The 14,773-nt window shown below is 46.2% G+C and overlaps 1 protein-coding gene across 1 annotated transcript in view; it reads left to right on the plus strand.

Moving 5' to 3' along the window:
• Positions 1-14,773, plus strand: part of ITPR1 (inositol 1,4,5-trisphosphate receptor type 1) — a 311,270-nt gene that overhangs the window by 192,736 nt on the left and 103,761 nt on the right. The window contains exons 40-42 of the mRNA XM_081276065.1: positions 2,197-2,229; positions 9,890-9,925; positions 11,259-11,309. Of these exons, the coding sequence (XP_081132191.1) occupies positions 2,197-2,229; positions 9,890-9,925; positions 11,259-11,309 (120 nt within the window). The remainder of the gene's footprint in view (positions 1-2,196; positions 2,230-9,889; positions 9,926-11,258; positions 11,310-14,773) is intronic.

Below are 14,773 nucleotides of genomic sequence, written 5' to 3' on the forward strand. Positions count from 1 at the left end.
ACTTTTATTGGCTTCTTGTTGGGTGCCACAGACTACACTGAGCACGTCTCCTACCTTATCTCAGATCAGCCTCAGTGATAGGTATCATTATTGTTACTATTTTTAAACATGAGTTACAAGATTCCAGTTCAGAGAGATTCGGAAACTTGCCTGGGGTCACACATCCGATAACCAGCAAGACGGGAACTTAAACCCAGACAGACAGGCTGATTCCAGAGACCAGCTCTGCACAACTGGATCCCACCTAAGTGAACAGACACAATTTGAGTGTTTTAAGTCCACCTACAGGTTTAACATCTAAGTTTTCATCATGTTACATGATAGTGTCAACAGGGCCACTGGACCCAACAGCACCAGGTATAGCAGATCTTAAACACTAGGCTTTAGCTTACTTCTGATCCCTGTGCTGGTGTATTTTTCTCTTACTATAATAAACTACCAGGATCTGGTGATGTTATAAAGCAAAGAAGTTTATTTAGCTTCCAGTTTGGAAGACTTAAAGTCTAAGATCAGGCGACCTCATTAATTTGCCCTCTGATAAGGGCCAGATGGGGATTGGCACCAGGCGGAGCCTCTGGGGGAGCCAGAAATCACATTCTGAGCCAGCTTCTGGATGGAGAGGGAACTCACTTTGGCAAGTAACTCAAAATTGTACAAGAAGAACCTTCATTTCTTTCAGGGAGGATTGCCAGTGACATAAAGGCATCCTGCTAGGTCCTGCCACCTCCCGGCATCTCTGTACTAAGGTCCAACCTCCCATGTGTGACCGTTAGGGGGACACATACCCAAACCCTAGCAATCACTTAGGAACAAAAATATCATTAGTTATTAAGACTCTAAAGTGCAAATGACCAGAAATGAGTGTTCTCAGAGTGGAATATGAGATAAAGAAATATTAAAAATCATCACTGAAATGTTGGTGGAATACATTTTTTGTACGATGCTTATAGTAACTGTATAACCTGACTATTCAAAGTAAACTTCCAATTTATTTGAGTTTATCTCAGGACTTTATAAATACTTTGGGGGATTCTTACTAAACTCTGCTTTTAATCTACAGATTAAAACCAAGTCCATATAAAATAAAATTTAAAAACCTCCATGGCTAAGCATCTCTAAAATTTAATTCAAATCTCTCTCTAACACACACAAAAAAATCTTCAGGCCCCTGGGCCATGCCGGAAAAGGGGACACGGTTATTTCATGAATTGGCTACCTGTACTTGACTAGGTTTTTATTCAGCTACTGTTGACTTAAATTATTAAAGAGCTCTGGGAAGGAATTTGGAGTCCAGGAATTCGTGTAAAAGGATAGCTCAGAATTTTTTTAAAATTCCATTTTCCCTCCTGAATAGTCCTAGCTGTTTGGTAGTAGAGAGCCAGGATCCCAGGTAAGGCCGGGGTCTCCCTTTCCTGTAATCCTTGTTAATTACCAAAGCTTCTTTGTTCTAGGTGAGTAGAGCATTGACATTTCAAGCCAGTAATCTTTCCGACAGCCACTTCAATTTGCAGAACATACTAAATACAAAATGTGGTAAAATCACATGAGAGTCTTCCCTCTGTCCCGAAACAGGGATCATTGTGATCATTCTCTCGTGAGTCTTTCCTTTCCCTACTATTTGAGCTAATACGTGCTGTGTTACGGGTGTGACTTGGGTCAGCACCAACTGTGCTGTCCCCGTCCCTCGGTCATCAGCAGTATTAGCCTAGGACTGCTGGGTCTCATTGTGCTCATCTGCAGGGTGAGCTCCTGACCCCACTGAAACCATGAAATGAGTCTCAGGCAACAGCTTCCTTCTAAATTGAGTCAGTCCTACTCTAGACTTCCTCTCTGTTCTTCCTGTCCTCTGCCAAAAGAAGCATTGCTTGGGGAATTGGCTGTTGTTCCCACCCGGTTCCACCTTGTGTCCCCGTCAGGGAGCGCAGGGCCCTCTGGACCCGTGGCCTAGTGACTTGGGAGGTTTGATACCTGGATGCGAATGAACTGTGGCAGCATCCTGCCTGCTTTGATCTGGATGTTCACAGATGTTGCTGCAAGCTGTGGTCATGTCCACGATGCCTCAGACCCTAAAAACCGTCACCATCTAACAGCCCTTTAAGGTGACCCACAAGAATACATTTGCAGAGTCTCTAATGCTTAGCGGGCTATGTTTCTTTTTCTAACCTCTTTCTTTTTCTCCCCTTTTTTCTTTTCCAGCAAATTTCCATTGATGAGTTGGATAATGCTGAGGTCCTGATTTGGTTGCTTTTTTGTTCTGAATGTCCCATGGTGGCGTTTCCATGACGCTCTTCCAGTTAGCCTGTGCCTTTGTCTTCTGGTCTCCATGCGTCTAAGTACCTGACTCTGTGTAGCGTCCTTTGGGGAGTAAATAGAATCTGTCCTGTCTCTGTGAGCATTTCCCATGAGTTTGTTTGCCATTTGTCGCTGAAGATCCCATCTGAGTCTGGACAAAGATTCTCAAAACTCTGATAAGATTCCATTCATTCACTGTCTAGAATCTAAACTGAATTTGTGGTTGACATTGCCGTTAACTTATCTCTGAAACTCCATCTCGATGTTAGCCTAAGGAACCTTTCTGCCCTGTAAAGCTTCTGATGCAATGAGAATTTTTTTAAAAAATAGTTCAAAAGTGGTTTAAACAACAACAACAAAAAGGATCACTGCTTTCTGGGTGTCTGGTGATAAGTATTGAGTTGGGGGCCCACGTAGACGGATTCGAGAGGCATTGTGAATTTGGAAGTGGTGGTTAGTCCTGAAATGAGGAATGCCCTGTACCCATGGCTTCCCTTATCTGTACATCCAGAAATTGAGAGGTCACCCCGTGGCTTCTGTAGGGATGTGTCACATTCGTTGCATTTGCCCAAAATTATCTTGGAGACGGAAGAGTGGGGTGGCCATTTTGTGTGGGACTTGGGGGCTCCTTGCATATTGTCTGTTTTGTGAATTTTTTCCCAACATTTCTTGTCATGTTTTTAGGCTGCTGAGTGAATGGTACTGGGAAAAAATTAATTTGAGGACCTAATGTGTGTGATTGAGATCGTTTAATTGATCTGCAAATTGAGCACACTGGAATAGAATTTCATTTGACATATTGTAGTCATTTTTCTGGTCTGTTTTAATGATCTACTTCCTCTTTTGGTAGACTAATTAATACCTTATTTTGAGTGAGAGAGAGTGCTATCAGACAGAACATGTTGTCTACCATGATATGTATTTTAATTAATTCGCGCTAATGTCAGAGGTATTAAGAAATAGTTCAGATCACCAATGGAGAGCTGGAATCAGAGACTTAAAATCAAAAACAAGACAAATGGTTGTGAATTTGGTCTGGTTGCTTTGGGAATGGAGCACAGAGAGGCTAAGTGGCAGGTCTCAGCCCACACAGCAAGAAAGTGGCAAACTAGCATGCAGCGGGCTCAGCTCCTGGAGGGTCAGCACAGTGAATCTTTGAAGCACAGAGATCACAGACATGGGCAGGGGAGGAGGCGGTGCCTTCTGGAAAGAACAGAAGGTGAAGAAAAAAGGGATTCAGCAGTTTCATTAATTTTTTTTAACTACACTGAAAAATACCCTATGCTGATTTCTACATTGGCAGCCTTCGAAATCTTGTCTCTACCTAACATTGTAAATGCCTCACTGATTTGCATTTTTTTCCCCTGAAATATGGAGGATGAGTTTCTCTCTGCTGAAGTACACGTAAAGTCAAGGAAAGAAGCCCTTCCCTGGCGGGTCGGAGTCCACGGTGTTATTAATACTCTTGTTTTGCACTGTAATAATGAGTTGTTGTGTTTGCTTGCTCAAGATACAACTTGGTCCTCCTGGCTGGGAGTTTATGGCTTGCTTATGGAAAGATTCCACAGTTAGAGCAGGTGTGTTTATAATTATACTCTAGGAAATAGAATACTGTCTGTTTATAAAAGAAGAATGTTCTGGCAGGCACTGGGATTCTTTGAAAATTCCCTGAGGAGGCAACTGTGGATCCCCTCTGCGTTGTTACCCTGGTAACCGTCAGAGCCCCAGGACACCAGGACCCTGTCCCCAGTCCCTCAGGCTGTTGGGTCTGGCCCTCTAGGCAGAGATGACGGATTGGCCTTTATCATCGATGCTGTTCTGGACAGGACCGCGGCTCCTGTGGTTTCTCCCCCCACTGGTCCTTTAGTCGGCGTGTTCTGCTGGAAGCCTGCAGTCACAGCCATGGCTCTGCAGGCGGTTAATGAGAGCTCAGGCTGGGCCAGCGTCAGGGTAGCCACACTGCAGAGCCTGACGTGGGGGACGCCCCGAGGACAGAGGAGGGCCTGCCTGGCACCCCAGCAGCCATCACTGAGGACAGGCCCTGCCCTTTGATGATAAAGGCCAGGGGGGCATGCCAAGAGAGCCTATAAAAAGGCCCAGTGCCTGCTGCATCCCCGTCCAGGCTCCCGAGAAGACAGGGTGAAGTGGGGACAGAGGCGGGGACTCCGCAAGAAACGTGCATGCAATGGGCCCTTTGCAGCTGTCTTCTAGAATAAAATTCCATCTGACACCGGGAAGAGGAGGGGTTTGGGTTTTGGGTTTTGTTTTCTTGGCACATAAAGGGGCAGAGTCCCCTCACCCTCTGGCTTGACCTTTCCACTGGGGCCCTGGGGGACAGTGGGGAGAGGGGCTGGGGAAGGAAACTGCTTGCCTTGTGTTCCTTCAGCTCCTCCTCAGGTTTGAGTCTTGATGGATTGTTCTGTGGGCACACGCCTGCGTCGCCATCCCCCAGGCCAAGGTGTACAATGTGTCCACCTCCTCAGAACCACCCCAGCTGATGGTGAAGGCATGCATCTCTAGGACTCGGGTCCCGAGGGCCTGTTACATTTGAGGCAGGTGCTGGAGAACTCGGATACAACAGTGTCCCCAGGGAATGCAGTAGCTGCCACCCTGGAGCCTGCACTTTCATTGGAGAGAGAGACAGTGATACAAATTAGTGTAAAATGACAGCTGTCAGGAGAAATGTCGAAAAAGAGAAGTCCGTGGAACCGTGAGAACATGTGGTCTGGGAACTCCTATGCAGGAGGTCAGGTAGGACGGTAGCCCCAGGAGATGATGGCGGGAGCCACTTTTCTAACCTGTGATGAGAGGCTCAGTCTTGAGGCAGAGGTGGCAAGCTCCACCTAGGTGTCACCCATGTGTCCTTGGAAAGGTATGGGCAGTTTAGAAAGTGTGGGCTGTCGCTCGGTGCATGTGTCCGTTTCTATGCATTTGAGGTGTCCTCTGCATTGAATCGTGGTCCCTTGGAGCTTCTGGGGACAACTAGCAACTTGGGCTGCCTACTGCACAACAAAAAAGCTAGACTGACGTTTCCAGTTATCCAGAGAGGCGGCCACCAGCTTCAACTGAGCCCTCAACTTCTGCCGCCCCCAGCTGCTTCTGCAAAGATGCCACTGAACTTGGTCAAACTCGGAGCCGGGAATAAAAAGGAGAGTGCCATAAGAATTGTGAATTTCCACCTTCAGGGGGCGTTCTCATGACGTCCTACCCTGGTGGAGGTGCCCTACTTTTTTACATCGCTGTGAACTGCTGAGTTGGGCACCTGCCAACACTCGGGTAGCAGTTACATAAGAGCTGCTTTTTTTCCTGGAATTTAGGCTCACTGCTGATGTGTGACCTTCAGCAGTAATTGCCAATAAATGCAGTGAGCTGTTTACTGTCAGACACTGGCAACCACAGAGAAAGCTCACCTCGGAGCGCACAGAAGTGGCCGCAGAGCCCACATAGGCCTTGTGAGCATGACTTTTTGTCTTAACGCTGAGATTATCCCATCATAACCCAAGTTGTCTCATTTAGTCAAATCAATGCCTTAAAAAAAAAACACGAATAGCACCATCGAGCTCTGAAACTTGTGTTAGCTAACATAGGTAGGGCCACGTTGTTGGAACAGAGCAACTTATTTTTGTTTCTAAAAGCAAATAGGGTTAAAGAGAATCATGTTAGTAGGTGTGAAGATTTGAAATTGTTCGAGTAAAATGCTAGTTTGGTTCAATTTGCTTTGAAAGCTTTCTGTTCTCTTAATGAAGGGTTTTCAAAGGCTAGCGAAGGGCAGGCCCTGTTAAATCTACCTGCAAACTTATCCACTGTTGTTGATCTCCCTCTCCTGAGGTTGTAAGTGGATAAAAAAGGAGCTGAAGACTTACTCAAGGGTTAGAGGTGGTAAATTTTCTGTGACGTGCTGATATCTGGCCCTGTCGCAGTTAAATTTCTTGACATGTGTCTCACTTGGTGCCAGGAGAGTCCATGCAGAGACCTTCCATTTGAAGGAACATTGTAGGAGCCTGGGGACCGTAAAGGGGTTCCTGTTGAGGCCAGCAGAGAACAAAGGGTACCTGCAGACAGTGCTCTGTGCTGGTTTGTGACATACCTGAAATGATGGATGGAAGGATGGACCAGGTGAGGGAGGGCAATGTTTTGTAAACACCAAGAAATAGTTATTCAGAAAGTGTGGGCTCGCTTTCGTTTGAGAATTACAAAGTGCGGTAGAAATGCATCCCTTGATAAAATATTAGGTGTGTTATATGTTGAAAACAAACGTAGCAGCATCTTATTGGAACAGATCTGGGTCCTGCTCTGGTACCCTAGTTTGGAGGCCCTGATTACCGAGATGACACTTAGGATTTGGTGACTTGAGGTGCGCCAGTCACTTGGACTGGTTTTTTTTTTTTTCCTATGAAATTAGATTTTACTGACCTTGTCTGAAAACATGGGGAAGACTTAACACCCAAGAGCATGAACATCAAGAGGCAGTCGGGGACCATGCCAGGTCTCCAGAGCTGGGCAGGATCAGCTCGGTGCTGATCACTCATAATCTGGGAGATGCTCCCTTGACAGGCGGTGCTGGCTTGATTACCGTGGCTGGCTCTGGCACTCCCTGTGGGGACAATACAGGACAGAGGAGATTCATACATGCCCGTACCCTCAGTCTTCCTTAACATGTTTACTGAAGCCTTTACCTTTCATATAAAAAAGAAAAAAAAAACCTTTGATAATAAGACTGTGCTGAGAAGTTCAATTAATTTATTAAGTATTACCTTGTACTTTGGGTATTATGTATTATATTCAGGTGCCTCTGTCTTCTTTGAACATGTATAGCTGATCAATGTGCTTCTATTTACTGAAATAACACCTTCCTGCCATAAAAATCACTTTATCCTCAAGGATAGTTCCTCAAAGGCTAAAATCCTCTTAAGAGGAAATCCTGACAGACTGTTGGTTATTTTACCAAAATATAAATTAGGTTTGATCTGGTCTTTCCCATGCCTAGAGCATTTTCTGTTTTAGCAGGTTGTGTTATTTAGGGAACTTGCCTGTTAGATTTTTATGAAGTTTACTGAAAATACACCAAGTGAGACTTCATATTTTAGCTGGAAGGAATCCCAGAGAGTACCTGCCCCCATCTCCTTGAACAGGTAACTAGTGGAAGCCCAGAGATGTTCACTAATGGCACAGGGTCTCACAGATCCAGAGCCGAACCCTGGATGGTCCTCAGTCAATGGACACCTACCGGTGCTCTTGACTTTTCCATTCAGTGTCCCAAATGAAGCACATTAAAAATTGCCTCCCTGCCTGCCAGGCACAGGGGTGCACACCTGTAATCCCAGCAGCTTGGGAGGCTGAGGCAGGAGGACCCAAGTTTGAGGCCAGCCTCAGCAACTACATGAGGCCCTAAGCAACTTAGTGAGACCTTGTCTCTTAAATAATATATAAAAAAGGGACTGGGGATGTGGCTTAGGGGTTAAATACCCCTGTGTTCAATCCTTGGTATCAAAAAAATAATCAAAAAGAAAAGAAAATCACCCTTCTGGTTAGATAATGATTCCTGAGGCTGCAAAGCATCCCCTGCTCTCTCAAACCACTTCATGATGTTTTTAAGGTGGAGAAAAAAAATGCAGTTATTTTTAAATTTAATGTTTATGTTAACAATCAGTTAAACTCATTTTAAAGCAAGCCCAACAATCATTTGGGAGGAAATAGAATAAGATCACAATCATAAAAAAAAAAAAAATCAGAAGCCCCTATTTTCAGAGTGTTTAGGAAATAAAGAATATATTACCTGTGATCATTGCGAAAGAATTCTAGATGCTTCTTTGGACTGAGAAAGCCCAGGCAAGAGGAGAACTAAAGCAAACAGGAGCAACACTGTTCCACTTCCAGCTCTTTTATTTAGCTTTGGTTTTGATTGACAGGGGACTAGGCAGGCGAGTCCGTGGAACTCGAGTCCCTATGGCGGCAGGAGTGTGCTGATGTAATATAGAAGATAATACCGTTTTCTCAAACACACCGACCCTGGCTTTCATTCTGCTTCCTCTTACCAGTTATTTCTTTCTTTCTTTATTATTATTTTGCAGAAAGCACAAACGTTGGCAGTTTTAATTCTTCACCCTGAAGTGTGAAGAATTGGATTGTGTTGTTATTTGTAGCATTTAGGAAATACTGACCCCTGGGTTGTTCTTGGTTTCCCTCCAACACTGGTGTCCTGGGTCCCACCCCCTAGCAGGAGGGTGGGTCTTCCAAGGGAGACTCTTCTCCCTGAGACTCCTGAGCTGGGCTCTGGCAGAAAAGGTCTTCTGTGGAGAATTAAGTGAGCAGCTCTCAAGAACATCCGGTTGCCTTTGTTGAAGAAATTTTGATACCCTGTTTTGTTTTTTTTTTTTCTCTCTCTCTCTGCATTTTACCTGTTGGAAAAATAAACCAGAAATTCTTAGGTCACGTGACAGTGGTCTTAGATTAAGAGGGTTTTTTGCACCTTTGGGTTGCCCTGAGCTGGAAGATAATGCCAGCGGATTGTGACACTGCAGTTCCTGCTGCTCTCCACACATGCCCTGGCCTGTCCCCTGCAGCCACCTCCTGGCCTCTGAGAGCTGCCCTGCATTGTGGAGGGCTGCCTTGCATTGCGGGAGGGCTGCCGGAGGCCAAGGTCCTGCAGTGAGCGTGAGCGCCCTGGCTGCCGTCCAGAGCCCCAGCCTGCACCTTGTTCCAGCCATGCCCCTGGTGCATGGCTTGGGTCTGGGGCAGCCCGTGCACAATGTGGCAGTCACACCCCACATCAGCTCCCTCCCTGGGCACGTGTCCTTTGGCCAGACTTGTGGCGCTTGTGGCCAGTCTGGTGGATGTTTTTCTTAGAGCTACCAGATGCTCCTCCGAGGTCACTTGCAGGTCCCTGCCAGCACCTTCTCTCCTCTGTGGGTTAAAAATTGTGATAAGGAGGCAGCAGGGTGGCTGTCTCTGTGGTAAGGCAGGCGAGGCGTCGAGGAACCCAGCCCATGAGGCCCCCAAGGAAAACAGGCAGAGGGGATGGGCATGCACGAAGTATCCCGGATCCCAGCCTCCCCTCCTTCTCCCAGAGACACTGCAGGGGACTCTCTGTGCCCTGAGCCCGGGCAACACATTCCACCACATGTAGGTGGGAAAGGGGAGAGGGCAGAGAGCAGAAGCCCTCCACAGACCCCCGTCCCGAGGAGCAGCAGTGCCCACTGTTGCAAGCTCTTGGCCGCCTGTCACCCGCCCGTTCCTCTCTTCCACGAGCCACCGTGGGTGTGCACAGCGTGGTTTTCCTTGTTCCGTTTGAGCCTTGATGTGTGTGGTTCTTCTTCAGGGGCCTTTTAAGACTCGTTCCTTCTTGGTCAGCAGTACACATTTTTTAATTTCTTATTTTGAATGTGTTCCCCCTCTCGGGCTGGTCATCTATTCCCGCACAACCACGTTCAGTTGAAAAGAGCAAGTGACCCGAGTGACCGGGGTGGGCCATGCAGCGGGAACACCTCATCTTTGGTCTTCGCCATGTGTCTCATCCTGCAATGTTGTCTCTGCCCTTCTCTGCGGCCCATGAGATGCAGGCGCCCTGACTAACGCACTGCCTTTTCTTCCCAACCAGCTGCCACAAGCTCCGGAATCCGAGAATGCCACAGAGGTGTGTCGCTCACCTGTATTGGTTGTGCCAGCAAATACGGTGCTTCTGGGTTGTCCTGGCTGCGTGTCTGAATTTCAAGGGGGATGTCTGTCTCCGTGGTAGGCGTGGGAGGGAACTGATCATGACTGTGCTGGATGGGACTCTCAGTGTGGAAAGAAAGGCCCCCAGAGATGGACCTTGTGCCAAGTGTCCTCCAGGTGGGGAATGAATGTGCCTCTTGGAAGGTCTTCACACAGAACCGCCTCCGTTGAGGTGTTCCATTGAGAAATTCTGGGACGATGAGATCTTTATCTTGTCGCACAGAATTGACTTTGGACCCTGTACAAAGATGATCCGGTTTTGAAATTCTGGATATTGATTTATAGTCGGAGTCGAAACTGCGGAGAAAGTTGTAGTTTCACAACCAACACCTCCTTTCTGTTCTGTCCTTCCTGCCGCCAACGCTGCGCACTAGATGAGGGGCTAGAATGTGTTGAAGTGTGCAAGATCAAAGGGAAGCTCTGGGGGGAGCCGTGTTTACTGGGTATCAGAATTTGCTTTCAGAAACTGAAGATCACAGGAGCTCTAGCTAGAATAAGATGCACTTTGTTGGAAAGTCGCGTACGGAAGATCTTAAAAATGAAGCACAGACGTAGATGGCTGTGTTGAGTGTGAATTGTTCTAATGATCAGTTCATCGTATTCTAATCAGCTCTGCACTCAGTTTTGATTAGAATACTTATTTGTCGGGGGCTTGCAGGGAGCTGTGGTCTGTGTGTGCGTCTACCCAGAAGCGTGTGTACTGCATGAACCGTGCCTTAATGCATGCCTGAATCCTGAGGCCTGCCTGATTGAGTCTTGCTTGTCAGCCCCCTTTGGGGTTAATATGATACCGTAGCTTACAGAACTTACATTTTATAACCTCTGCAAAACATAATGCAAAAAAATGATAGCCAAGCCCAGCATGGTGGTGCATGCCTGTAATCTCAGCCACTTGGGAGGCTGAGGCAGAAGGATTGCAAGTTGAAGGCCAGTCTCAATAATTTAGTGAGACCCTGTCTCCAAAAAAAAAAAAAAAAAAAAAAGAATCTGGGGATGTGGCTCAGTGGTTAAGCACCCCTGAGGTCAATACCAGTGATAATGATGATGATGACTTTGTTTTCTAGAAAGTCTTATTAAAACATGCAGTAGAGTTGGTTGGGCCTAACATAATTTAGCATTGGTATTGTATTTGAAGAAATGCACAAAGAGGCCTGCTGTCTGTCTGACTGTGGCTGTGTATGAGCCTGCTGTGTGTTGGTGAAGATGGTAGTCTCCTCAGTGTGATACTTAAAAAGAAATTTCTGCACACTTAGCAGGAGCTTGAATCAAGTCCACCCCTGAGACAACTGGAAGACCATAAAAGGGTAGGTAGCCGAGAGTCCTCTGCGTTGGGAGCTCTTGACTGACCCTTACTGCCCTCTCAGCCATACCCTGAGATTTAAAGTCAGCTTTTGTTGTTGTTACTATGGTTAAAACATTCCTTGGCCCAATCGTGGCCTTTGGTGTAAGTGAAAGTAACTAGCAGTTCTACCTATTATCTACCCAATCAGGGCACTGTAACCAGCTGGGCTCTAAATAAGGACCACATAAGCTTTTCCTTTCTACTTAGGTGGAGTCTAAACAAGTTTTTTTTTCCTATAGTAACTGATTATTTTATAGATAACAATAAACACAAAACTATAACGAAGGTAGTTCATAGTGACACTACCCAGCTGTAAATGTCGATGGCTTTTCCTTCAACCATGGGACCACGTGTTCCAATAAACATGGGCACGTTCTCTCTGAGATTATTCTAAGCATGTTGCTTCTGTTCCTGGCTTTCATCATTTACTGTTGCATCTGAGTTTTCTGTTGAAAGTCTTCGAAAGTTAACAGCTGCACACAGGTCCTCAGGTTCCTGTGCGGCTTGTAAGGTTTTCATTTGACAAGGAGGCGAGCAGGCGTGTATCTGAGTGGATTCCTAGGAGGGGACTGTCTTGGCCAAAGGGTGGTTCTTTCTTACAGTGCTGACTCCACCCTGCAGAACTATTTTCTAAAAAGTCATCTGTATCTACCGGCACCTGGACCAGCACCAATCTTCATCATATCCATTTTGGGAAGATAATCAGTTTTGTGAGAGCTTTTTCATCTGCCTATGACCATGCTAAGATTGGCGTCATATGTCCATGCATCAGTTTTTATTAATGCTTGCCTTGACCCAGTGCCATGACCTTTATCCCCATTTCACAGATTAAGAAACTGAGACTCAGATGGGTTCAATACCTTGCCCAAGGTCATGGGGTCAGGAAATGAACAGCCACGGTAAAGAATTGGGGGCCTCCGTGTCCCAGAGAGTTCACACCTGCGATAAATGGGCAGCCTGATGCTCACGCACTGATGCGCTGGCCAGCCCTACCACATCCCTTTTTGTTCTCTTGCTCTGATGGAGAAACAATTTTTATCGTTCCTCAGACTGTGGCTTGAGAGGAGCTCTGGGAAAGTTTTGCATTTTGCAGAATTCAGGGCACAGTCCTGTAGCCCCTCCAGCATCCTGTGTCTCCTTCAGCTCATCAACCAGGGGCACCTTGAACTCTCATAGTTTCCATCCTGGCTGCCACTGATGTCCTATCCTAGGTCTTAGAAGTAGCTGGCAAAGGCACCTAGCTGTCCCTTGAGGTCTAAGCTCTCAGGAAACTGAGTATTGAAAACCATTGGCATTAGAAACAGATGCCAGTCTGTGTTTGCCAGGTACTTGCTGTGTGCTGTGGAGCAAGTTAGTTAACCTCCCTGTGCTTCAGTTTCTTCTCTGCAAAACAGAGGTGATACTAGTCTCCATCCCTCTTTGGACGGTCATACAAATTGATCCATAAAGCACTGAGCACAGCGTCTGGCATCCAGTGAAGGAGAATCTATCGGATTGTAGTCAGCCTTGCATTTTGAAATGCTTAGGTTGTCTTGTTCACAGCAGAAGTAGAAAAAGCAAGGTATTTTTAAATTCAGATGCCACCTTAGCACTGACCAGGGTATGAGAGACTCACAGCTCACCTGAGAAGACCCATTTTGCGGGAGGCACGTGGCTGGGACCTGGGAACCCAAAAGATGGCTTTCCCTCTTCTTTGCACTTGGCTGTGTGAACTCAGTGGCTTTGTTCCCACACAGTTCACAGTCCCTGGTTTAACTGATAGAAATAAAAACTCAGGGGGGTGGCAGGGTGGCTTTCATCACTGTTTTATTCCAAATGAAACTCCCTGTAACTTTTCCTTTTCCTAAGTCTTAGGTAACAGTATGTGTGGAATTTCTTAGTGGAGACAAACCCGATATTTGTTTGCATACTGTACATGTAAATTACTGGGGAGGGGAAAAACTAGCTTTTAAAAAAACCTTTATTTATTTATTTATTCATTCATTCATTCATCCATTTATTTATTTATTTATGGTGCTGAGGCTTGAACCCAGCACCTTGCACGTGCTAGGCAAGCGCTCTACTGTTGAGCCACAACCCCAGCCCCACATTTTTTTTTTTTTTTAATGCACAACCAAATGCTAAAGCTCTAGAGGTGACACTATTTGGGAAGACATTTGCCCCCTCCTCTGCCATCAGATTTCTTAGCCTGGTAGATTGTGATAAGCTCATTCCTTTTGAGTGATGTTTATCAAGATGATTGGAAGGGCTTTTCTCGGCAGATTTTGATTTTTCTTAAATTAAACCAATGGCTCAGGAAAAGGAAAACAACCACAGAAATTTTCCTTGAACCTAAGTGTTCACACCAGGGATTTACAGAACTTTTAATAATGATGCTTAGCCATTTTTTTTCTCTTCCAAATCTCCTCCTTACCTCAAATTTTCCATCTTTATTCTTTGAGGAAAATAAAAGTATCTCGTTTGTTATTTAAAAAAAAAAAAAACCAAAAGTAAGTCCCCCTTGCTGGTTTGTTTGGGTTTTTTTCCTTCTGTATACATTTAAATTTTGCGTGTATGCAGAGAGCAGGTGAGATGACTGTGCGCCTGAGACCTTATAATTAAGAGGGGGCAAAGTTTGCGGGGAATGTGCTCCTTTTTTTCTTTGCCCCTTCCCCCCCCCCCCCCCCCCCCGCCATAACGAGAACGTTTCATGATATTCTCTTCTGCGGGAGATGTACCATTTGATGCATCGGTTACCACGGCAACTGCTGGGGCTTTTCTGCTAGAGGAGAGGCTGAATGGTAATGTGCAGTCCCTCCATAGCTGCAGCCTGGTATCCAGTCCTCATAAACGTGGACTTCCTGTTTGGCGTCCACGTGCTCCTGTCTTTCCCTCCTGCCTGTCGGACTACATGCCGCTGCCCAAGGTCTTGCTGTTTCCCCTCCTCACTATGTGGAAGGAAGAGAAAAACATCCACCAGGAGGTGCAAACCTAACTGAGTCACTCTGGCCCATGCATGGCATGGTGGCAGGAGGCTCAGGGCAGGTACCCAGCAGACTTCATTCATCAGACCATCGGGCCCTGTGGTCTTCCCGACTCTTGCTTCCAACTGTCATCGCAGCCATCTGCCTCCCAAACAGCCTCCTCAGGGTGCCCAGGGATTCAGCCAGCGACTGGGGAGGGTGTCCGGCCAGCCACCTCTCTATTGGGAACTTAAAGTCTATTCTTCCTCCAAGAACATCAGCTGGATGCCCCGGGATATATTTAAAAGGGGAAATCATTTTCATCTCTGGTATTTAACATGTGGCTGACTTTTTCTTTTCCCCGTTTCTTTCTTTGAATGTTCTTTAAAATCTGCTTCTCTTAGGAAGACCAGCTTTTAAATCCTCCACTTCCCAGTGACCACTTTGGAGAATTTTGTTGTGTTTCTCCTGGTGCCTGAGATGG

This window comes from Spermophilus citellus (genome assembly GCF_964194105.1).
Source record: "Spermophilus citellus genome assembly, chromosome: 19".
NCBI classification, from domain to species: domain Eukaryota; kingdom Metazoa; phylum Chordata; class Mammalia; order Rodentia; family Sciuridae; genus Spermophilus; species Spermophilus citellus.